This window comes from Trichomycterus rosablanca, chromosome 3 (assembly GCF_030014385.1).
Source record: "Trichomycterus rosablanca isolate fTriRos1 chromosome 3, fTriRos1.hap1, whole genome shotgun sequence".
NCBI classification, from domain to species: Eukaryota; Metazoa; Chordata; class Actinopteri; order Siluriformes; family Trichomycteridae; genus Trichomycterus; species Trichomycterus rosablanca.
This window is the reverse complement of record NC_085990.1, coordinates 35,329,525-35,355,980: the sequence shown is the minus strand read 5'-3', so window position 1 is coordinate 35,355,980 and position 26,456 is coordinate 35,329,525. Positions and strand designations below refer to the sequence as shown.

At 37.8% G+C, this 26,456-nt stretch overlaps 1 protein-coding gene across 2 annotated transcripts in view; it reads left to right on the top strand.

The window, feature by feature from the left end:
• Nucleotides 1-26,456, top strand: part of col15a1a (collagen, type XV, alpha 1a) — a 91,089-nt gene that overhangs the window by 14,876 nt on the left and 49,757 nt on the right. For both annotated transcript variants that reach the window (XM_062991207.1, XM_062991206.1), the window contains exon 3: nucleotides 19,389-19,936. In XM_062991207.1, the coding sequence (XP_062847277.1) occupies nucleotides 19,389-19,936 (548 nt within the window). The remainder of the gene's footprint in view (nucleotides 1-19,388; nucleotides 19,937-26,456) is intronic.

Here is a 26,456-nt window from a genome sequence, read left to right as displayed (position 1 = left end):
GATGATCTTGTGAGAAAAACTGAAATGAATAAAATTTTAGCTGAATGAAGGCAGAGAATATATAGATATTTTAAATGGAACACAACAGATAAACATGGTTCATTGTATTTGAAATAAAAGGGTTGCAGTAACTTGCCATAATCTGCCAAAACAACAACTCAAGTCATGTAAGAAGATTCATCTGCAGATTTATGAGTGGAAGTTACAACATTATCACATGTTTGGCATCAGAAAGCTACAGGTTTACTGTCTACAATCGAGCTCACAGTATGTGGATTTATGAGACTTGCAGCTCACTGTAAGCTTGTATGCTGTTAAACAGTTTGGCACTGATTTATGTGCTTCATTGCTCTTGACTTGATTGAATGAAACACATCAGAGCGTCAAAAGAGCAGTGCTTAACAGGCTTGTTGTTATATTTTCAACCTGTTGATGTGTTAGTATGTTATTCCTTGTTTTGTTTTTTCATCATAGTTTTTCTTGGTGTTTTGATGTACTAGCGTGATCATTCAATATTTTTTAATTAGTTTTTGATTTCCCTTTAGAGCTTGTGCAGTAATTAATTTTGTACTTTTACAACAGTTTCTGTGGTTGTTAATTTTGTCGTTAATACAGTGTTATTATAAGCGCCCAGGTGGCGCAGCGGGATATTCCACCAGCACCGAGATTCTAAACTCCTTGGTTTGAAACTCAGCGTTGCCACTGGTCGGGCAGAATTGACGGACACGTTTCTGCTGGGGTGGGATGACCAGACTATGTGGGTGGGGTCTTCAGGTAAGGACCCTGATTAGCAGATAGAGAGGCACCTGTGCAGAATGCATGGGTGAAAAAGGGCTCCGCTAAGGGCTGCGTGCGGGTCGGAAGTGGCATGAGCAGCAATATACCAACCTTGACTGCAATCAGGGATCCCCCAGCAGTGGAAGACAAACTGACTACACTAAATCAGGAGAAAATGGGAGAAAATGCATAAATAAAATATATAAAAATACAGTGTTAATATAAAAATAGCTAGTGAGTGATTATTTCATTATATTATGTACAATTTTGCTACTTAAGTTTTAAGGCATAAGTTTTATCATTAACATTAATTCATGCATTCATTGTTTTACCACCGCTTTATCCTGGTCAGGGTTGTAGTGGATCTGATTCACTGTGTGAAAGGCAGGAAACAACACACACACACACACACACTCACTTTGAGCATTTTTTAATTGACCTGACTGCATGTCTTTGGACTTGTGGGAGGAAACCAGCGCACCTGGAGGAATCCCTCGTGGACAAAGAGAGAACATGCCAACTCTACACAGAAAGGACCCTGGCTGTCCGGCTGGGAAATCGATCCCAGGTCCTTCTTGCTGTAAGGCAACAGGGCTACCCACTGTGTCACCCCTCACTGAGATTATAACTATGGAATTATCATATTGCCAAACATTTTATTCTCTTGATACTTTACACCTTCTATCAAGTTTTGTTATTCAAAACACATTGTCACAATAAGATGCACAGAATTAACATTAATATGTTTTAAAACTAACTTTGAACTAAGCTTAAACTTTTCACGCTTTTTTATAACCATAGATAGAATTTTAAAACATTGGAGTCCTTTTCTGGTATTAACTGTCAGTTTTAAAGTCATTATGTGTTAGTAAAAAGCTGTTATTTTATGGCCGAGATTGCTTTCTGTCATGCATATCACAATTAAGCGCTCAGCTAGTTTGAAACTTGTGTGAGAAGGTCATACTCCCAAAATTCTGAAACACGAAGGACAGCTGGTTTCACTCGGAGTCTGAGTGATTAGTGTTACACAGTTCCCTTAGGGCTTTTTAAGGCACTAGTTGGGAAATAGGCAGTCGTCGAATTATCTCAACTGTCTACAGTAAACTAGGTTTTCTTTAGGACATAAAAGGGTATTTTTTTATTGCTATGTTGGATCCAAACAAAGGGTGACATTAAGAAAGCAGCTACTGCTTTCAAATCTTGAAATATTTCTGAATCTTTTATGGAGGTTTTAATGATTAGAGGAGAAATGCAAAAATATTTGAGAAACAAGAGTTTCGGGTAGCACTGTCACCTCACAGCAACAAGGTCCTGGGTTTAATTCCCAGTGGTGAAGTGGTCCAGGTCCTTTCTTTGTGGAGTTTGCATGTTCTCTGTGTGGGTTTCCTCTGGGTGCTCTGGTTTCCTCCCACAGTCCAAACACATAAAATCAGGTTATTTGGAGATGCTAAGTCCCTCCAGGTGTGTGTTTGCTCTGTAATGGACTGGTGACCTGCCCAGGGTGTTTCCTGCCTTTCATCCAGTAAATTGGACCTGCCACAACTCTTAATTTTAAGATTAAGGATAAAGCGATGGAAAAACAGACAAAATAAATGAATGAATGAGTTCACACCCACACAGTCAACACTTTTCACAAACAGCATTCACAAATCTTCACTCTGTCTCAGTCTCACTTTTAGTGTTTGATTCCACAGGCAACATGCCAGGTTATCCACAGTTTGTGTTTGTATTTCTAAGACTTGATGTTTTGGGTTGACTGCTTTACAGCTGCTCAAACACAGATGTCAGCTGAATGTTAATACACACTGAAAATGCTACAACACTTTTCTTTAATGCAGTGTCTAAAAAACTAAATATTTAAGCTTTGTGCCAAAATATGTAAACATCTGTTTTATTTATTAAGTTCAGGTGTTTGAACCACACCCATTACTGACATTTAAAAATTAATTATTTAAAATAAACTCTTCCAGTCTTTTAGTAAGCTTGGGGTAGACCCATTTCTTATAAAGCTTGCTTGTGCCCCTGTGCATAAAGTGTGTTCTATTGAAGATATGATTTGACAACTTAAGTGTGGATAATTGACCTTTATTGAGCCTTGATCTCAACCCCAATGAACACTTTTGGAATAGAAATGTTGATTATGAGACATCAGTGCCTGACCTATCCTCCTTGACTGAATGGCTTTCCACAAATACACTTCAAAATCTAGTGTAAAGCATTCTTAGTGGGGTGGAGGCTGTTAAGCCAGAAAAGAGAGGGTTACAACATGTTAATGTCTTTGGATCTCCAACAAACTCATGGTCAGGTGACCACATATATTGGGTTCCTATAGTATAGTTTGTATGAAAACATGCTCACACAGCCTAACTTAATAGAAAAAACACTGATTAACAGTGGTGAATACATTCTGAGCAGAATTAAACTGTTACTGAAATTTTCTGAACATTTCAGAATTATTTTAATACAATTAAACCATTACATTTTATTTCACTTGAAAACAAGGCAAAACAATGTGAATGTGTAGCATTGTAGATTTTGAATTGACATGATAAAATAATATGCAAGAGCTAATAAGTTTAACAAAGGATATACTGTATATATACTTTTGTGGATCTGTTACAGATCGGTTTCGGTTTGGGTGATAATTGCTTTTGAGCTGTAGAAAGCTGGCATTGATCCAGTTTAGTACTATTTTCTTTGATATTGTCCAAGGAATCCCAGGAATGGTCTTTACAGACAAGCTACGTAAGTAAAATTTAAAATGTTTCATGAGCTATTGAAACATTATAAGTAATAAGTTATGATTAGCTACTATTATCAGTAATGGCGTGGTTATGAAGTGGAGTGGACTCTACCACCCTTAAGTTGCGTATGGTCGTATATCCGCACATCTTAGATTGTATCATTATATGTATAATAAGGCGTTTTTTAACGTTTTAAACATTTTTATCTTGTTTTATCTTGTCATGTTGTTCCTGTTTTACATTTGTTTGTAGCAGCTATCCACAGTTAATACCTCACCAAAATTCATCTGTCTTCATTTTATTTTTATACATTCAGAATAAAGGAAGGCAATAGAATTTGAGCATTCCACCTACTGAAGCTGCCCACATCCAGCATGGAACCATATGTACGGTCCTCTTATAGAAATGCCTGTCTAGTGCAGTTTGGCCATGACTGCCAAAAGACACTGGAACACTGGTTGAGTTCAAAAGAATCCTGGCATATGACAGGTTTGAAAATGGGCTGGACTGAGCCTGGCATCATGGCCTTAGAGAGAGTGCAAAAGCAACAGGTTAAAACAGTGAATTGAAATAGCGCAACACAACTAATATAAGAAGTTGTTTCTCCAAGATATGCTTTCATGCATACTATATGACTGTATATTATACATATATTTGTTTATGTACTGAATAAACAAATTGGGAAAGATGGGTTATGTCTTGGCTGTGTCCTGATGCACTGACCACACATGTGGCTTTAAGCCTTCAGCAACATACACACCCTCCTGGCATACACACACACACGTGGAATATCTTGCAGAGGGCTGAAAAGCACATTTATCTCTAGACCTCTGGACCTTAGTTATTCCATTCCTGACTAACATCATTCATGCTGTTCGAGGTTGTTAGCTTTGCCTTTTTGGTTTGGATGAATATCCTTACATGCATTTACTTTTCATTAGGGCTTTGGATACTAAAAGTGCTGAAATCTTCAAATCCTTCTAGTTACTCAGCTTTTACAATAATAAGCTCAGACATTAACTTCCTCTATAAAATGACATGACTGAAGCTAGGCTATTTTTCACTGACTTATTTTGCTAGAGGGGGTATGACCTCACCTCTGTGACGTCAACCGGTCTGAGTCAGGTCAAACAATGATGAAAATGATTTAGCTTTGGGGCTTGTAATAGAGGCAGACACATATGTCCATTAACTAGCCTTGAAAGAGGCATCTCTCATCACCATCCAATGTCCATAAATATGCCCCCCCCCCCCCCCCCTCCCTCCCGACCTACAGAACCCGCATTGTTTAGTTTCTAACCTAAATAACATGGCTGCTGTATAACAGAGGGTCGGCGCTTCTAATAAAAAATGCAGTTGCTTGTAACTGTATATTCTAAATTTAGGCAGTAAACTGTCAGTAAAGTAACTGGGGCATTTTACTGTTTTATCCTGCTGTGATTTTAAACCACAGTCATGGCAGTCACTGGTGTGTGGCACTTTGTTGGACTTTTTTCCTGCAGACTGTTCTGTTTCTGCTGATTGCTTTTAGTCTGTTAGAAATAAACTATTTTGCAATTTTATCATTTAACTGTCATAACTTAATACTTGTGGGTTAAAAAAAACTTGGTTTCCCTCGAAAAACGCAGAACAATTTTGTGGCTGACAAAAGCATTTAACAAGTGCTGAGTAGTGTCAGTAAATCCAGTTGGCACTAAGATAAAGCCAAATAGTATTAAATAAATAAAACAATAAAACATCTGTAGAATATTTAGACTACTTGTTTTCACAGAAATACTTATGGTCTAATATTTGTATGTACTTATTCCATGTTTGTGAGTTATTATTTAATAAGTGGAACAAACGCTGATGTGGAACATTTTACGAGTCTTAGTGGGCATTTAACATGAATAAGGTATTTGTATCAGCTCTGCTGTGACCCTTTTCATTTTAGGCCATTGGCCCACGGCCAGTGAGCTGTTGATGTTACATGCAAGTCACCCCCACTGTTCACTGTATTCACTGAGGAAGTTAAATACTATTTCCAGTCACTTACCTATTTCTGAGTTAAATGTCATGTTTATTATATGAACTTCAAAATGTTTTACCGTATTTTAGCTCTCAACATAAAAAATTTTTTAAGACTTTTTATTTGATTTTTTTGCAGTCTAAATTAATAATAATAGTTCACCTTATCCATTGAATGTGTAGCACTGCTTTTAAATTGACATGATAAAATGTTTAGTTTAACAAAGGATATTATACCCTTGTGGATCCGTTAGAGATCCGCTTGGGTAGAACTGGTTGTAAAAGCTGGCACTGATCCAATTTAGTGTTATTTTCTTTGATAAGGTCCAAGGAATCCCAGGAATGGTCTTTACAGACTCTCTCTAAGCTTTAAAAGTAAAAATTTAAGATGTTTCATGCAGCTACTACATTATAAGTAATAAGTAATGATTAGTATCAGTAATGACGTGGTTATGAAGTGAAGTGGACTCTACTCTACTTTAGATAGATTGTATTATTATTGTACTGTTATACTTATTGTATTATTATTATACTTATAGCAATTTTTTAAAATAGTTCATTTGTATGTGTTAAACAAATTTTATCTTTTCTAAAAACAAACATTTAATGTGGTATTCTGTAATACAAGTAAGCGTCTGTTTTATATTTGTTTGTAGCAGCTATACACAGTCAATTACTGCAACATTAGTGCTGATTGTTACATTCATAGATTTTTAATCTGACTAGACCACAATATACATTCATGCAGGAAATGATTCACCTTTTGACCAGTCAGGATCCAGTTCTTAACAGGGCTTTGGTATAAGTTGTAATAAGAGGTTAAAAAATAGCATTCCATAGAGCTAAATGAACAAAATTTAAAATAATAATTCCAATAATACAATTTGGTTTCTTTTAATAATAACTGTACCAAATGTAAACTTGCTATTTTACAGAAAAAAAATTAAAAGGCCAAAAGTTTCTTAGGTACAGTAAAGTATTTTAGCATTGCAGTAGCCAAGTAATAAAAGAGCGTAAAACAGAGGTCACTCAGGGCCGCTCAGGTGGCGCAGCGGTAAAAAGAAACGCGCTGCAACCAGGGCTGGATTCTGAGAAGCGTCGTATCGAATCCAGCCTTGCTTTACCGGTTCGAAGCTGAGTGGCTATATGAGCAACGATTGGCCGGTTGCTCATGTGGGGGGTGGGACAAAGAACCGGATGTGGGTCTCTCTCTGTCAGAATGCGATTGCGTTCTCTGCCGGCTGATTGGAGGCGCTTACACAGAGATGGGAGAGGGTGCCCTTAGGGTGTGTCTCTCCGCATGCAACGCTAGGTGGCGCCAAACTCGTCAATGTGTGGGTGGCAAAGATGCATCTGGCTGCTGCTCGTGTTTCGGAGGGGATACGGGTTAGCTTCAATCACCTCCATCAGGGCAGGGTTCGGCATAGACAGAGAGGAAGCACGATGCTAATTGAACAATTGGATGCGCTAAAAAAGGGGAGAAAAAGGGGTAAAAATTTATTTAAAAAAAAAAAAAAAAAAAAAAAGAGAGGTCACTCACAGTTGAGTGTAAATCACTCCCAAAATTCTGCTTCTAGTTGTGAGGTTTTTGAATGACAATACAGATTGTACACACGCACACAAACACACACATGCCATTTCCTCCCATGGTTTCACAGTACTGTGTCTGTAAACTGTGGTCTGTATTGAAGTGTGCCTCATCCTTACTGCAACCTTTATGTGGTTGGTAATCAGCTGGCTGGATTCCTGTTTTCTTGTGCTTTAAGTTATGTGCACTGTACAGTATCAAGGACTGGGCCATGATAAGCCATTGACAAATGACAAAAACCTTCACACTGTCTGTACATGACTGCACACATGGTGTTATCCTGGAGTTCAGCATGATGTAATGCTGGTTTTGGGTTACTCTGAGTCCAAAGTAACAGGGATTAGGAAGTGTATAACTGTGTATGCTGTTATATCTGGCATAAAGCTAACATTACATTCCACTATAAGAACATTATACCAGCAGTCAAATATGGTGGTGGTATTGTAATAATCTGGGGCTGCTTAGCTTCTGCAGGGACCTTGACGACTTGTCATTATTGATGGAACCACAGATTCTGCTCTCTATCAGAAAACACTGAGGAACGCTGTCAGCCTGTCACAGTAAGCACAGTTGGGGATGCAGCAGAGATCTAAAGCACACAACATGACAAACTCTAGTGGCTCAAAAGTAGTCAATATCATCAATGTGTGAAGCAGTAAAAGACAATAAAACCATCACATCTGAATGTATGGTTATTTTCTATAGCTCTGAAAAAGCTATAGAGCATGCTGTTTGAATATTCACTAGGATTTACACACGCCTACCAGATATTTTTTAATTAAATGGAGGTGTGAGGTAGGTCTTCCTAAATCCATGCTACAAATAAATAGGTAAGCTATGCAGTAAAAAACACCAGCTCTATAATGTGTTCGTTAACTGCATTATATTATAATTATGATTCTTAACTTCATGCTTTATTGAATTTGTTTTAAAATAGTTTGAGTTTCATAACAAAGAAACCTTAAAAGAAACCAGCCTTAAAAAGGAAACCATTCTCCTCTGAATTACAAGAAAAAGTAAGATTAAGCTCTTAGAGTCCATCATTGTAGAGATAACAAACAGTAATGCTGCAAAACCATGAAAGTTGTTGGTTGTAACATTTTATTACTGTCTTGTGAAAGAAAATTCCAGCAGTAGGAGTGTATCAGGATCTACTACCAGTAACACATCAAGATCCCACAGTATCATTAAACTCAGATACATAGGTACAGATATGGCATCAACAGAATGACAGAAACTAAATTGATAAGGCTGCGACAATCTTCCTGATTGCTTTGGACAGCAGCCTAAATTAATTTGTGAAGCTTAAAGCTATTGTAGGGGAATTTAAGCTGACTGTGGGAAAAGAGATTGGGCATGTACAACAGTCTGTTATAGCACCATCACTAAGAGCTGAGTTCCAGACACTAGCCTGGTCAGGTGCTCCACAGACACAACTGGATGTATCCTAGGGACCTGGGTATGATACTTACTTTTGTACAGTTGTAGGGCAGTTGTAGCCTAGTGGTTAAGGTGCTGGGTTGCCGGTTCAAGCCTTACCACTGCAAGGTTGCCACTGTTGGGCCCTTGAGCAAGGCCCTTAACCCTCAATTGCTTAGATCGTATACTGTAACAACTGTAAGTTGCTTTGGATAAAAGCGTCTGCTAAATGCCGAAAATGTAAATGTACTGTATGTGGCATGCCAGAAGGCAAAGTGGCTGTATGTGTATGGGTAAATGAGTATGTGTGAACGTTTAATAGATTTGGGGTCTCTCCTGGGTGTAAATTAGTTCTGCCCACAGTGTTTCTGGGTGGCACCAGATCCACCATGACCTTGACCCAGGTAAAGCAGTTAGTGAAAATGAATAAATTAATTAAAGTACTATATAGGCAGCAATACAGATTTACAGTCTAAATGAAATGAAACCTTTGCTTGTTAGGTAAATCCTAACCAAGCTGCTTTTGCCCCCTTGGTAAAATAAACTGAGGTTTTACTAAGCTCTTGGCTGGAATCTATAGTATAAACTATAAAAAATGTGTGTTGACACTGTAAAAGTGTGAATTAATGCAGCGAGTGTTTAGGTGTGCATAGACCCAAATTCAGAGCTTTTACATACATTTTATGAGAATGTTGATTGTTCAGCACAGATTGCTTCATTTTTTCCTCTGCAGGATGCTTTCTATATAGTAGTACAAACTTTGGCATGATTTCCTCCAGGTTCATAACTTTACTCTGACTGCTCATGTGAATTCACCTCTCTAAATTGCCCAAAGGAGTGTGTGAGTGAAAATGAGTGAAAGTGTGATGCCTGCAATTAACTGGGGCCTCGTCTGGCTTTTGTCCATGCCTTGCGCTCAGTGATTTCAGGAAGCTTTTAAGACCCACTGCAACCCTGATTAGGATGTGAAACAGGGAGGGACGCGCCTTGCTAAAGAGAGAGTGAGGCGAATCCACACACACACCTAGTAGAGAAGAGATTAAACCCATAATGCATAATTTAGCCAGTAAAATAGACAGTGTATAAATACAAACTAACACATTAAGAATAATAACAAATATACAGTCTGTTACCCGCTACGGTATAACGTGATAGCACAGGGATATTAAAAAGACAAGAGCTGGATGGTACAGTTTTAGGATGGGCGTACAGTCTGCTGCCATCAATGCACCTTTCCTCATGCCACTATGGTTCTTCTACGGGGTTGTGCTGGAGCCTATCCCAGCTTTACAATACGCGCAATGTAAGCGCAAGGTACACAGTAACACCCTGGACAGGGTGCCAGTCCATCACAGGGCAGACACATACACACACCCATTCACCTATAGGGCAATTCAATTAACCTTGACTGCATGTTTTTGGACTGTGGGAGGAAACCGGAGCTCCCGGAGGTAACCCACGCAGACACGGGGAGAACATGCAAACTCCGCACAGAAAGGAACCGCACCGCCCCGCCTGGGAATCAAAGCCAGGACCTTTTTGCTGTCAGGTAACAGTGCTACCCACCGAGCCACCATGGGCCAGGCATCTACATAGACATGAATGGCTATGTCTGATGGGGAATGGTCGAAGCCCGTTTGTGAATGTACATTTCATGTGCAGTTTTTACCTTAGATACCTTAGACTTTATCTTCTTTGAGACATTACGTAACTTCACACAAACTGTTTCTAAATGAAACACTGACTTGTACAGTATTATTTATACAATGCATTTTGCACAGGGCTCTCTAATGAGTAATGTTCTAAGATCAAAGGTTGTTGGCAGGGCAGGGACGGAAGTTAAGTATTTTGGCAGGACATGAAGTAGATCTAGACAGGAAGTGCCAGTAAATGGTTAATTGTTTCTGCTGAGTTGTTAAATGGGTGGGACTGCAATCCATAATTGGACAGCTGTTCAACCAAAAACAGCTAACTTACACTGTGTCAAGTCTGATTTGGCTCAGTTGTACTGTATCCTGGAGCTGAGGTCACTTCAAAGACATACCAGAAAAAAACACAAATCAGGGAATCAGGGATAGACGGTTTAATTCACGGGTTTAATTCATCCATCTATCTATCTATCTATCTATCTATCTATCTATCTATCTATCTATCTATCTATCTATCTATCTATCTATCTATCTATCTATCTATCTATCTATCTATCTATCTATCGAAATACTTAATTAAACCTAATTTGTCCTCTTTTATTAAACACTTTATTCTATCAGATGAGATTCCAGAAGTTGTCATGACAGCAGTAGTGATGGCTTAGTAGATTTTGGCTCGGTCAGAGGACAGAGGGAAGTGACCTGATTTCATTAGTATCTGTGATGAAATTGAATTGGTTGCTGTGAAATCATTCATTTTTACATTCTGGGTGCATTTGTAGTGTTTTTTATAGACAAAATATCTTTGTTAATCTTACAAAAGTCAACCGAGCATTAGGAAATTGCTTTTATCTATTCTTGTCTTTATTTTTTCTTTCATCTTTACTTTTTAGATTTATGTATTTGTCTCATTGTGCCATTCCTTGGACGCAAACAGATTTCATAAGTTAAAATCAGGGCTTAAACTTTACACCTACACATCTGTTTAAATGATTTTCTTTTTAGTTCATTTTCATGTTTCACCACCACTTTATTTACCACCTGATCAGGGTCACTGTGGGTCCGGCTTCCTCTGAATCACTGTTCGCAGTGCAGTAACACATCCTGGACAGGACGCATATAGCCAGTCTACATATCCGACTGACCAGCAGCACCGCTGGGGATTCAAACCTAGATCCCAGTGGTAGTGGGCTAGTGGTTGTAATTTAGCGCCAAACCACCCGAGCACCCTGTTCTAATGCTTATATGTTGTATTATGTTTGTACTGAATCTATATACATTTAAAATTCAAAACATTATGACTATTTAATAACAGTTTTGTATATCGTAGTCAGGGATATATGAAATGTTGGGCTTATTTTAGCAGCAGATATGGGCAGGAAAAGACCTGAGTGACTTTGGGCCAATTTATTATGGACAAAAAACTGGGATTTAGCATCTCTAAATGCTCTGAAAAAAAACCAGGCGCTCACAGTTGAGTACCAACCAATAGGGGTCGGAGGAGGAATGGGCCACTCATAATGTCTGCTGTCAACTGTTAAGTACAGTGGCAGGTTTCTAATGGTATAGGCATAATCTAAAAATTAATGGTCCAATTATTACTTGATGATAATCCCTTTTTAAAGTTTCCAAATTGTCCATGAAGGAACAGTTTTGTGTTGCCTATCTAGTAAATTATACATTGGAAAAGGCGCATGTGTGAAAGGGCTTTGTTGCCATTACTTTCTAAGACTGTAAATCATACATTTATGCATACACATACAGGAGCTAAATACAAATCCAGAGTAAACTCAATGCTCCCTTTTGTTTTAACTGCCCCATTACTGCACCAGACTCTCCAATGGCCCATGTGAATGGTCTTCACACCATATTACTTCATTCAGGAAATAAAATTCAGAGTCAGTTGAAAATCACACACTTGGGAATAACACATTCTCTCCCGCTCTTTATGACTTACATCAGTCCAGTAAAAGTCACAGCTTTTCATTATGAGCTAGATGATCTCATATAGATAATGCAGTTCACTGCACTAGCATAAGGGTCACTGTTAAACTGGAAAATTATAGAACTTGAAATAATATTAGGAATATTGACTTACAGCACTTAATAATAAGGCTCTTTTTGGTGCTCCTGGTTTATTGACCCAGCCAGGTCTTACGCCATTTTTTACTGCATTTTTTATCTTTTTAAACGTAAACATTACACTTCTCAACCTAAAACCCAACTAAAGTATAGTTTACAGCTGATTAGAGCATCATAATTCTTAACCCATTTCAGAAAAGCGACCAGTCAATAAGGCTTATAATAGTCAATATAACTAATAGACTATAACTATACTGACTATACAATAATTGTAGTAGATAATACTCGATTTTTTTTACAACTGATATTACATCATTTAAAAAATAAATAAATAAAATAATAACCCTCCCTGATATGAATCATGAACCATGCTTTGACAACCACTGATTTCAGTTATGTTCTATCTTCTATGTTTAGTGTCACAGTATGGCATCTTTCTGTTTTCTTGGTACCAGACAAATAAATACCTAGCACACTCTGTAACAAATTGGTCAGGAAATTATTGTCATCCACAATTTGAAAATGCTATTAGGCAAATGCGAAAAAGTTGTAATAGAAAGCAGAGTGTCAAGCAAACATTTCATGATCTGAATTTCTTGACACATTTCTGTCATGCTTTTGGCATTTTAATACTTTCCAAATGTTCTTTTTATATGTTTGGGGTGGTGGGGGTATTGATTGATTTAAACTAGCTTTTGTTGTTGACATGCAAACGCTTTGCTCATGGCAATTCTATTATGCAAAAGCTATGCTTGAGGCAATTAGTTTATTATTATTTTTATTCACGCTTAATCACAAGCATTTGGTTTATTTTTCCAAGCCAAATGTGATTCAGGAAAACGAGACTGGCTAGAGATTACTTAATATCTGTTGGATGCCAGAAGACATCTGGAATATGCTGATAAGCGAGATTCATTGGTGAAATGTTTTTTCACCACCAACTTCTTACATTATAGTGAAAATCAAATTAACAATCTATTCTAGTTTTTAATCTTGTCTATTAAAGTTTTATTTAGATACAGTTTCCACTTAAACATCAGTTGTTTAACAAACTTTACACACTTCCTGTGGCAACAAGTATTTGGCTTTTCCAACACAGTAGCTTCTTCTCTCAGTGAAAAAAAAACATAAAAGCTACATGTACATTATAATTTCAGTGAAATAGAAATTTGTGTATATTGACATCTGCAATCTCAGTTTGTATCATCTGTGTACTGTATGTCCCATTTACATCTAATTTTATTAACCACTTGAATGACCTTATATGTTCCATGTTCTTGTTTCCAGTTGGTAGTTGGCATGGTAGGGTATTTTTTACTTGTCTTTATTATTATTGTTGGCATCTACACATACATGATTAGCTATGTCTAAGAGGAGGTAGAAGACTCTGGTGCACTGTTAGCCGTGTCACTATTCACATTGGTGTCTATGGAGTCTTGGAGCTGTGGAGCTTACCTGAACATCTCAGATGAAGTCTTATACACTCACCTTGTGCACTGGTTTTTAGTACACATTGCCCTAAAGTTTTGCATTGGCATCCATTCCTTGAGGTAGTGCAGGATAAGATCAGTGAGAGATCAGTCTTGAGCTGCTGGAGATCCAGACTAATGGAAGTCCAATACCAGCTCACACTACATTCTGAAAATTCTTAAATTCTGAGAAGTTCTCCTTAATCATCTTGTGATGGTGGAGACTAAGATTGACCCAAATCAGCGGTTAAGTAGGTTCGTGATCAGTGGTCCTGGATAGACTGTATTATGCTCAACTTACTGATTCTGTAAGTTTTTTAAATGTACTCAGTTGTACTTCTAGGTGATTCCTTTCTCTGTCCTGAAAAATATATATTTTCTTTTTCTTGTTCATGGAGATCCAGATGTTTTGCTTTTTCTGGATTGCACAAATCCTTATCTTTATGGCAGTACACTCCAAAGTTGAGATGGTCATAAAACTTTGAGCATATTTGTTTTGACCCATGAGCTAATTGTCAAACTCCCTTTGAGCTAAATCAGGTGTGTTTGGAAACATGGAACCCTTGAAGCAGTAGTGTAGTGGGTCTCCAGGACTCACATCTATTAATGGAGATTGAATCTTGCAGAACGTTTAGTAGATAATGTGATATTTGGGATACAGTAGCTCTGTATTCTCTATTTGTGTTTATCTGGGGCACATTATTACACTATTAGGATATTATACACAAATAATTCATTTCACAGATTCACAGATTTCATTTCACAAGATTCTTTTTGTTTCTTTGTACCTTTGGTGTGTTTTCTATTTTTACATATAAAAGCACATTAATTAATTCAGGTACAACAGTGTAAAATGTACCTTAAATATGCATTTAATGCTCATTCAAGTGTTTTTCGTATGTTAACAATATTAATATGTTTTACAAAAAACCGTAGCAGCAAGAACTTCCATTTCTGAAAGTGCTATGGGCAATTTAATTCAGCCAATACACATTCTGCATATTCTTAGAAGGTTAAAGAAAACTCCACAGAGAGTCATTGAACTTGAATATCTACAACAGATGTTGCTATCTGCAGTCACACTACTGGCTGTGCCTCCCTTAAAAAGAGCGACATAAACACAGTGTTTAAACCTTGGGGCATTTTTAGAGCTGAATTCCACAGGGTAATGTTTAGACATTTTGGCAAAATAAAAAATACATTCAAATAAGAAATCTCTTATGGATGTGGACATTCTTTTAAGATATAGCAGCAATTGTGGTGCAAATGTCAGAGGCCACACACACACAGGTTTGAATAAAACATAAATCATAAGAAAACTCTAAAGAAGAAAAAAGTTACCAGACTACACTTATTCTTATCAATGTATGCTGAGGGTGAGTGTGCAATCTCACTGGTATATGAACAACAGGTGTGTGTAATATTCTTTATTTTCAGGACCACAGTCATAGAAAATGAAGAACACAGTCGTTTTTTAAACAACTCCAGCATCAAACCACTCATTTGAAGAACCACAGTTGTCCAATCAGCCCACACAGGTTATAAGCAACATCTGATGCAGCATGGACCTTTGTTGCATTGCATAAGAATGCTAATTAAGAATGATTGCTTCCAAATGTATTTTCATTATGCTGGATGTTGCTGGAATAGCTAAGTAGTGCTAGTAAAATTACTGTAGGGACTTTTACTGTAAACCTAAACTAGAAGCACTAAAGACATTCTATGAACAGTGTGTAAATTGAAATGCCTGTGACTTTTCAACACCTGCACACTTTGCGAGTCTGGTAGTGTTGTCATTTTTTCATCTTCTTTCATTTGGTGTTGAGGCACCTCTCGCCCATTATGTTACACCATTTTAATTGGGCACCCACAAATGGATCAATACTGGATGCAGGCTGCATAATTTGTGGAGAGGCTGCACCTTGGCTTGTACCAAGTTCCACTCTTTTTTGCGAAAACATGGGTTATCATACACTGGTGGACTGAGTAGCTAGTGTTGTGATAACTTATTTTTTCTCTTTTCTCTTTTGTGAAATGTTCCTACTTTTTTGTGGTTGTGCGTTTTGCTGGGTGAACATGTGGATGATATAATACCCTCTACTCTTATAATGCACTTGTCTTTTTGTTCTTTTACCTCTTTGCTTTAGCCAGCAATTTTTAGTTGATTTCTTTTGTTTCTTTTATTTGTTTCCATTGTTTTTGGCTATCTTTTTTTTTGTTTTTCCCCTTTATTTGTTACTCTTTAGTCACAGTATTGGTCTACCATGGTTAGGCATTCTGCAAATTTTGTTCAGTATTCCTAGTCTCAGAGGTATGAGGCTACACCTGCTGCTTCAGTAACATGGTGACCCACCCCATACTTCTTTGTGTTTTTCTTATTATATTATATTTATTATTTTATTAGTATTCATTTCAACTCATTAAACAGAAAAAGTATTGTGTGCAAAACAGGATGCAGATCCTTTAAACTTCTAATCTAAACTTATATCATGCTGCTTAATAGTAACCAAGTTATAAAAATCTTATAGTATCACAACCTTGTCCAAACATTCTTTTTTACTTATTTCACAGAGATGATTTTATAGCTCTTATCTTTACAGCTGTGTGGGTCATGGCTGCATTAACGCCAAGTCTTGCCAAGTCAAAAAAGCTGTTGTTCAAACAGCCAAGCAGAATCTGCCAACAAAATCTAGCCAACAAAAGCAAATGGTAAAGTTACCACGTACTGTTTCCCAGCAGCATTAGGGAGCATCTTTTTTACATGTGGGAATGAAGGTTTGATCATCCCTTCAGCTGCTCATTGACCTGCCAAGTACAGTTTACAAGATATGCAAGGCAATTTTATGTGTAGTTTATTGGTACAGTGCAAGACACATGAAAAAACATCACACCTGCTAATTTTTATCTTCTGTCTATATGTTGATCTATGGTTCAGAGATAAGTTACAATAAGTTTGTGACTGCAATCTCACCATTAACCATGTAATTAATCCATTGGGACTTTGCAAAATCCTTCTGTACATATGTTTTATGGGATAAGTTATTAGAGCATAATCAATGATTTTAATCAGAGTGGTAAAGTTCTCATCAGGTTTCATATTATAATTCAGAATACACAGCTGCAGGGAATATGGACTAGTTTGTATAACTGTACAGATAACCTGCCATGAAATATCATAACTTGTATTGTTTGGAAAGAATGACGATTAGAGTAAGACATTGTGTTATATTATCTTGCACAGTTTTGGGGGGCTTTTCACCCAATTTCCTCCAGGTCTAGTCATTTCCAGTAACCAAATGGAATTTTTTTTCCCCTTGTGTTCGTAGACCAAAGGGGCATATTGTGTACAGAGAGCCATGCTATTATCCAACACTTGTGCAGGGACCTGATAGCAGAGGTCGTATTTGCACAATAGCAAATGCCCTCAGACAGAACTATTTCCGCTGGACGCCCATCCAGGTCTTGGGCATATTATTAATTTGAGAACTTAGCAATTGTATCACCAAATATTTAAATTAAAATGGTTCAATGGTTCAAAAAGACAATACATTTGGGTGATTTGTAGATCTAAATCCATTTAGACTCTGAGATTGAAACATTTGTGTTAAACAATTTTAAGCCTTAATAAAATTCTGGGCACCAGTGAAAATGAAGGTCAGGGGTTCATTTTAAAAGAACTTATGTACAGTCTGCATAATGTGTAAATGCATCCCAAGTGTTTTTGTGTTTTCCATTGTTGAGTAATGGGCCATTGTGATTTATACATAACATGGAAACATATGTATAAAGTAAAAAGCATTTAACATAAGTTAAGACAAATCAATACTAAAATAATTTATCAGATAAAATTGAACAGCCTTGAATGAAATGTTTCACTGAAATGGTTGATTAATTGCTAGTAAAAGTAAAGAAGCATTATGTAAGGATGCAATATGTCAGTTAAATAAACATGAATTAAAAATACACTGTACACTTTATCTGCCATATCTTTTATATCTCTCAAGATTCATGCACTGCAGTGGAAAACATGTGATGACACTTTCTAAATTAGTAAGCTTGTATGTGCAGTCTTTTTGGTCTGGCATTTCAGGCTACACTACTTAAGTTCATGAATGCAACTACTGAAAACAACACAAAATCAATTCTGAGCATTTGAGCAGAGGGAGCTATAGAAGGCAAATGCTAAGCTCAACTCATGTTGATCTTGACATCGGTAAGGGTAGTAATGGGTCCAGTACCACACACACTAAAGCACTCACTCAGTCAAACCTAGATAAAAATTGTAGTTGCCGATAAACCTTGTGCATGAGGTGGAGGGAAAAAGGAGCATCCAGAGGGCAAAATATGTAGAACTTATTACAGACAGATGATTCATGAATATTTTTTAGTCCTAATCAGCAACATGTGTGTAAGACTTAGAAGCTGGGAGATCTAGGGAGTTAGATTTGTATCACTGTTAACTCTTTACTGTATCAAGATTTTGCTGAATTTAACCAGAAATTACTAAACTGAGGGAATTTTGGTGTACCTATAATTGATGAAGCCTTAATCTTTTCAGAATGTTTTTTGGGCTTTGCAGAGTGTCTCTTAAGCTTTAAAGACACTCTCCCTAGTTCTAAACACAAAGCCTGGTTTGGGTGTGCAAGACAGATGGTAATAATTAGGTAAAATGATAAGTAAAAGTAGGCATGGGAGAAGGAACTTTTCCCACAAACAGAAACAGTTAACAATGCTGCCCATTCCTGCCCAAAAAGGAAAGGGGGCAATGTTGGAATTCATTGAATTTCATACTTATGATGTTGTAAGAAAAGGTATGCAAACCTCATTCCACATTTTAACTCATTAGCTACTCGGCTCTCTGTGATATGAGCTTGCATTTTAGATTGCACACCATGTGCTATATCATGCCAGAAGAGTAAATACCCATGTGTTTGTGAACTAAATTGACATAATATTTAGGTTTAAAATGTAGACACAATCGTGGATGTTCTGGTTTACTTCATTCACTTTAATTGCTCTGGATAAGAAAGTTTAATAAATACTGTACATGTAAATGATGTGGACAGCTTGGCTATCGTTAATCAAATCACTTAGAAATGCATTACACTATAAGGCCAGACTGTGGACACTACAGCCATGACTGTGCCCATGTTCACAAAGCAAGGTCCATAAAGACATGCTTTGGGAAGTCTGAATGGGCACAAAATTTCATAAACATGCACTGAGATATTGTGGAAATCACATTGACAAGTTTATATCAATGTCCATGGATTTGCAATGAAATGTCCAATAAGCTTATGGTCAGGTGTTCATATAGTTTGTGCCATATAGTGCATTTCAATTAAGAAACCACATATATATTGCCCTGCCCTAAAAAAAGTGAATGCAACTTAGTCTGATATAAAATATAAAGAGAACATTTTTACATTTTTTAAATATAAAACTAAAACTAAAGCTATATTTTTAAGCTTTTTAAGCTCATTTTTATTGTTAAAAATATCTTGTTCTCATAGAGTATACATACATATTTCCTTTATATACTATACAATTTGTGCAAAATGTTTTGATTTTGTGTTTATAAGACCATGCTGGTACAGCAATCTACTATGTATTTGATAATTGAATGTACTATTTTTCTCTATTATCTTAACAGAAAGGGGCTCCAGTGGAAGACTGGATCTGACAGAACTGATCGGTGTTCCTCTCCCACCATCTGTCTCCTTCATCACTGGTTTTGAAGGTTTCCCTGCATACAGCTTTGGTCCAGATGCAAATGTGGGTCGTCTCACACGCTCTTTCATCCCTGACCCATTCTTCCGTGATTTTGCCATCATCGTCACTGCCAAACCCACTACTCGTCGTGGTGGAGTCCTGTTTGCCATTACTGATGCCATGCAGAAAGTTGTACACCTAGGATTAGCATTGGCACCAGTGGAGGATAGATCTCAGCGAGTCATTCTGTACTACACAGAACCCGGGGCCACACACACCCAGGAGGCTGCTTCCTTTAAGATGGGGGATCTGACAGGCCAGTGGGCCAGGTTCACTCTGGCTGTGCAGGATAACGAAGTGAAGCTCTATATGGATTGTGAGGAGCATCATAAGGTGGCTTTTTACAGGAGCAAGAAGAGACTAACGTTTGAGGACAGCTCTGGTATTTTTGTGGGAAACGCAGGGGGAACCAGACTGGAAAGGTTTGTGGTGAGTACAAAGTTTTTTTGGTTAAAAAATAGTTTTTTGGCAGTCCAAGCACCAAAGATGATTAAACCCTATTGTTCTTGTTAGGATTTTTCTTTCTGTTCTTCTTCTTTTCTTTTCCTTTCCTGATAGAACGAAACACACACACCAAACCGTAAGTCATACGGACATAAGCTAGTTGTCCCTCCAGTAACTCTAGTTACTCTAGCCCGACTAGCCTTATGGTGGTGCTGTAGCACAGCATAAAACTTTAAGGTTCATTCTGAACTTCCAGGTTTGAGTCTGCTACCTGTCGGCTGGGTGCTCTCTAGCCATAATCGGCTAATGCCTGCACCAGTCAGCTAGGGTGGGAAATTACTGGATTTAACAGAGGGGTGGGGCTTTAAAAGGAACCTGGTTGCCCAGGGTGCTTGCACAGCGGTGGAGGAGCACAGAGGTCGGGGCGTGGCTCTCCATGCACAAAGCCAGCTTCACCGAATCCACCAATGTGTGGGTGTATAAGAAGGGATCAGTTGACTGCGCACACATCGGAGGGAGTGTGTCCCCAGCAGCAAATTGACTATGCTAAATTGGGAGAAAAATGGTCTAAAATGCAAAAATAACAATAAAAAACTTTGAGGTCCATCTCAACCCTTTATGAAATAGATACAAAATTCTTCCTCCCACTGATTAAGAACCATAAAGTTCTGCCTCACTTGGCTCGCTTTGAGCTAATTTGCATAATATGCGAAATCACACAAATGTTTAGTCTCTGGATTTTGACCCCACATACAGAAATCTGGTATCAATGGAACCATAAGAACTTTAATAATTATCCAAAAATTTGGGAATTTCTGTGATAAAGTTTCACCACACAAAGAAACATATTTAAAGTCTAATTCATAAAAACATGAAAGACTAGATGACACCCAACAAACCCAAGAAACTATTTACACAGCTCAGCAGTTGGACCAGTGATCAGTCACTAGCAGATGACTTCTATTAAAAACGACAGCAGACTCATGGAGAGCCTGTCAACGTGGCAGTGTTATGTTATGTCAGCACTAAAGTTCAGCAGTGGGAGAGTAGTGGGAGAGTAGTAAACTGGAAGTTGGAAGCCAGCTCTGAATGACTCACTGTATGTAGGCATGCTGTCAACCGGCTCTGCTCCTTCTGTTAGAGGTCCATAACATTCTGAAATCATACTTCTGTCTAACAGAGATTAAGATTTATTCATTCTTTAAAATGTAAAAATGGACCAAAAGGCAAAGCATAAAGCATTGAGTGTTCTGAACAATAAACCATTAGCAAGAAATGACCAAGAAATTAACAACAGATGAAACATATGAATATGGATTCGTTTTTTTCCTTTTAAATTTAGTTGACTTTAAAGTGAAGTCACCAGGTGAAAAGACTCCCCACAACAGGCCAGTCATTGCTGTAGTTTTCATCAGGTTTTCCCAGATACCTCTTTGTAATATTACCATAAAATGTGTTTTATTACTCCTCACAACTCTGCTTGTAATTAAATTTCCCATATTCCAGTAAAAACCTCATTCTGTCTTTGATGGTTTTTTTTCAGATAGTAATGTCTGTTGACAATTCTCCAGGCAGAACATTTCTGTGTTAATTGTTGTTATTAAGGGGTGTCTTGTTTTCCGAGGTCTTAAAGTCCTCTTGAATTCCACAAAGTGTAAGATAATTATTTCAGATGGCAGTGATCCACCTGATGCCTTTGGACCTTGTGGATCCTTTCTTTTAGACAAAACGATTTCTTTGTAAACCTTTCTTTTTTTTAATAGCAAACATTTTAATCAAGGTCATTGTTTTACGTAGTGTACAGAAAGACTACATTTATTTTCATGCCGGCAACCTAAACAGTTCACTGAAGCAAGAGTTTAGTGCACATTGTGGCAAGGATGTAAGTAGTCATGGTCTTGGGATAAATGTATTTTATTTGTGTAATTCTTGTTAAGGTCCTGGGTTCAATCCCAAGGTGTGGCGGTCCGGGTCCTTTCTGTGCAGTTTGCATGTTCTCCCCGTGTGGGTTTCCTTCGGGTGCTCCGGTTTCCTCCCACAGTCCAAAGACATGCCACCAGGCTAATTGGAAACACTGAATTGTCCTATAGATACCTAGCCGCTAGATGCACAAACCAGTGCATTGTAGTGCCGGTCCCAAGCCCAGATAAAATAGGGAGGGTTGTGTCAGGAAGGGCATCCGGCGTAAAAACTGTCCCAAATCGATGCGCGGATCATGATCCGCCGAAGAGCTGACCCCGCAACCGAGCGGGACAAAGGCTCAGAAGAAGAAGAAGAAGATTTGTGTAATTCTTGTTAGAGACTAAATGCTAAAGACTAATGCTTTTTCATGAAGACCATCAAAAGTTTGTGGTTTTACCATTTTAGGCCAAGATGCATTCTTGATTATATGGATTACAGATTATACTGAAATAGAAATGGTTAATCCATCAATGTGTCAATTCACAACATTTAGTACTACTTATATGACAAATGAATACAATACCACTAGTGTTGTAAAGCGTTTTGCTTCCTCTGTACTGCTGCTGACTTCCACTCCTGACCAAGGAGAGCTGTGACTAACACACGCCCCCTCCGACAAGTGTGCAGTAGCCGACTGCATCTTTTCACCTGCACGTGTCATATGTTGGGTTCATATGGGACTCGGTCATGCACCAATCTCTATTATCCCTCGCCTCTGTGAAGATGCCATTGATCAGCCAGCCAGCAGAGGCTGTAATTGCATCAGTTATGAGGAATCCCCTCTGGCATCTAACCCGACGGACGAGCCAATCATTGACCATGTAGGCACCCAGCTTGCCAGTAGCAGAACTGTGATTAGAACTTGTGTGTTTGTGATGTCAGCTCTGGTGTGCTAGCGTGTTTTCCCACTGCCCCACCTTGGCACCCCTAAAGAGGCTTAAATTAACAGCAAGAATGTTTTAAGAGACAATAGTGACTGTAAGGTGTCACCCGCTTTAAAGATGTGGGGAAAGAAATGTTTGCTAACAAAATAACAATTAATCTCAAATTAAAAAGAATAATTCATGACTGCTGGGCATCTGTTTCTTTTAAGTCAGCAGTAGAGGGCATGGTGGCAATAATAGACTGCATTCTATATGGCAAAAATGAAATACAATAAAACATCATTTATAATAATGTTGTGCTTAATTTGTATACATTAGTACATGTGTTAGAGTAAAACCAGTTGCTTTAGAAATCTAAGTGCAATGCTCTCCAGATCTTTTACACTGTATTCCCAGAAATATTCTTACAAATTCGGGGAAAATCCCTCTTCCTGTTCTGAAGTGACAGTGCACAAAGTGATGTTTATAAAAACATGGTTTGACATGTTTGCGTTACAGAAACTCTAGTAGAAAGCATTTACAGATGATTGGACCCTGTTATAGCTTCAAATAGGGAAAATTATTTTGTAAGTTTTTGAATAAGATGTCCAAGAAAACAAACCATTAGCAAACATTGAACTAAAATACATCAACAAGGGATAACATTATGATCACTGACAGGTGAAGTGAATAACACTGATTATCTCTTCATCACGGCACCTGTTAGTGGGTGAGATATATTAGGCAGCAAGTGAACATTTTATCCTCAAAGTTGATGTGTTAGAAGCAGGAAAAATGGGCGAGCATAAGGATTTGAGCGAGTTTGACAAGGGCCAAACTGTGATGGCTAGACGACTGGGTCAGAGCATCTCCAAAACTGCAGCTCTTGTGGGGTGCTGCAGTGGTCAGTATCTATCAAAAGTGGTCCAAGGAAGGAACAGTGGTAAAGCAGCGACAGGGCGGCCATGGCTCATTGATGCACGTGGGGATCGAAGGCTGGACTGTGTGGTCCGATCAAACAGACGAGCTACTGTAGCTCAAATTGCTGAAGAAGTTAATGCTGGTTCTGATAGAAAGGTGTCAGAATACACAGTGCATCACAGTTTGTTGCATATGGGCCTGTCAGTTAGGAAGGTGGTCATAATGTTATGCCTGATCGGTGTATATTAAGATGAGACATTATCTAAAATCAGTGTATCTGAATTGTTAATTCCAGATGCACTGCAAATAATTTTTACACTGTTGCTTCTAAATTATGGCTGCCTTTACTTTGTGTTTGTTCTTTAGATCAGACCATTAATGCCTTGATACTATTTTAGCTGTGTTTCATTGCAAACAATTTAATAGTCCATAGTGACACCATATTCATAGTTCTTCATACAAGTTCAAAAAGCTGACCAGCACAAGCAATGTGTGTGGCCTCCCTCAGGTCAGTGTGTGCACTGTTAGCAGTTTGCATTTGTGAATCATCAAGTCTGAGGATATTTGCCCACAGAGTAAATGAATGAGGCAATCCAGATCCAGCTGTTCACATCTCCATACATATTACACTGCTCTGTACATCTGCATACACTGAGTATTTCAGTTTCTAATGACTTAGTATATGATCTGGATTCGAGTTAGTCAAATTGAAACCAGTGGACACAAAGAAAACCCTTTCTAACATTGGAAAACATTTAATCCCAGGTCCACAGGACCCTGCTGCTTCGTGGCATCTACTCTACCAGCTTAGCCACCAAGCTGTATCCCACACTATGGGATATGCATTATCACCCCCTTATACAATTACATTAAGCATCCTGTTAACATATAAATGTGAATAACTATTATTGTTGTTTTGAACCTTTAGGTAAATAGGATAAGTGTAAGTGTACCATGTTAGTGTGGGTCCTTTAAGAAAAAGAAGAATGCCTATATTTGTCATATATACATATACAGGTGTACAGTATAACAAAATTATTTCTTCGCATATCCCAGCATGTTTAGACGCTGTGGTCAGAGCGCAGGGTCAGCCATTGTACGATGCCCCTGGAGCCAAGGGGATTCGACCCCTTATTCTTTTATTTGATAGTCCAAAGCTCTACCCACTAGGCTACCACTGTCCCTTTAAGCAGGCAAGAACACAGTTGCACTTGACTGCTGGGCAAATCATACTTCTGTCACCAAATCATTACCACTGTCACCTCACAGCAAGAAGGTCCTGGGTTTGATCCCCAGGTGGGGTGGGCCGGGTCCTTTCTGTGTGGAGTTTGCATGTTCTCCCTGTGTCTGCGTGGGTTTCCACCGGGTGCTCCGGTTTCCTCCCACAGTCCAAAGACATGCAAGTGAGGTGAATTGGAGATACAAAATTGTCCATGACTGTGTTCGATATAACCTTGTGAACTGGTGAATCTTGTGTAATGAGTAACTACCGTTCCTGTCATAAATGTAATCAAAGTGTAAAACATGACGTTAAAATCCTAATAAACAAACAAACTTGACTGCAGACCTAAAAAGATCAGTTGAGGTTCAATTACTTTGTCAGCTTGGTTTAAACAGCACACTTCAACTATGAACTACAGGCTATAATGTTAAAGCTGTGCAAGTCTTTTCACAGATTGCAGTAGAACTTTCTCTAACAGATAAATCGGTTTGATTGCCTAGAACTGCGATTTTACTACTTCACTGTAAATAAAAAAACCCTTGCTGTCAGGCTAGTTTGTTCCAAGTTAAAACCATTTTGCATTCAGGCCTAGGTTAACTAAATGTTCATGTGTGTGCACCTGTTAACACCAACACTAAATGTCCAAGCTGATTTAATAACAGAGTTAATAAATGTTTTCACCCTTTAATGGGCAAAAAGCATGTCCATTTTAGGGTTTGTTTTAATGAACTTGCAGATTGGGACCTTCTGACTTAAGAGTGCAAAACACAGGGAGTCAGTGAGAATAAATTCTTGTAGTGTTTTAACTGTAATTTAATGAGCATTAAAGTCATTCCAAGAATGACTAGATCTGTAAGTTAAAACGACTGAAAGACAGATACTAATATGATGCATTTTTTTTAACTGCAGCTGTCATTGTTGTAGGGGGATTTCAAAAAGAAACACATATAGTATAGCAAAGATTGAGATGTATTTATTATATAACATTAACATTTTATTTTTAACAGTTAGTTTAATTATAGTAATAATTATAATATTTAGTTAAAAAAAAATTTAAGTTCTATTTTTAATATTAAATTTAAGCTTTAACAAATGTTTAAAAAATATCAGGAAGATTTTTTGTGACTACAAAGGCATCTACGCATTATATTTTCAAGTTTAGTTAATTGGGCTCTCTGTGTCACAATAACTGTTTTAGTACTAGTGCTATTCTTACGCTTTGTTTCAATACAGTGACACCACATGGAAATAAACCATTGCAGCGTTTGTTATTTATTTTGTAATTCCTGTTTATCATTTTTACATGTGGGTATGATTTGTGTACACCCTCTTTCTCTCTTTATTTCCATTTATGTCTTCCCTTTTGTACAAGCTTTGGAAAGGGTGAATAAAAACCAGATGTTTTTTCTTTAAAGCGTGTGTACAAATAGTCGTTTTCACCTCTATGTATGACAAGTTGATTAACTTTGTCCTCTTCATCTTGGAGCAGGAAGTGTAGATCGGCCCATTATAGTCCAAATCCCAAGAGCTGCAGCGC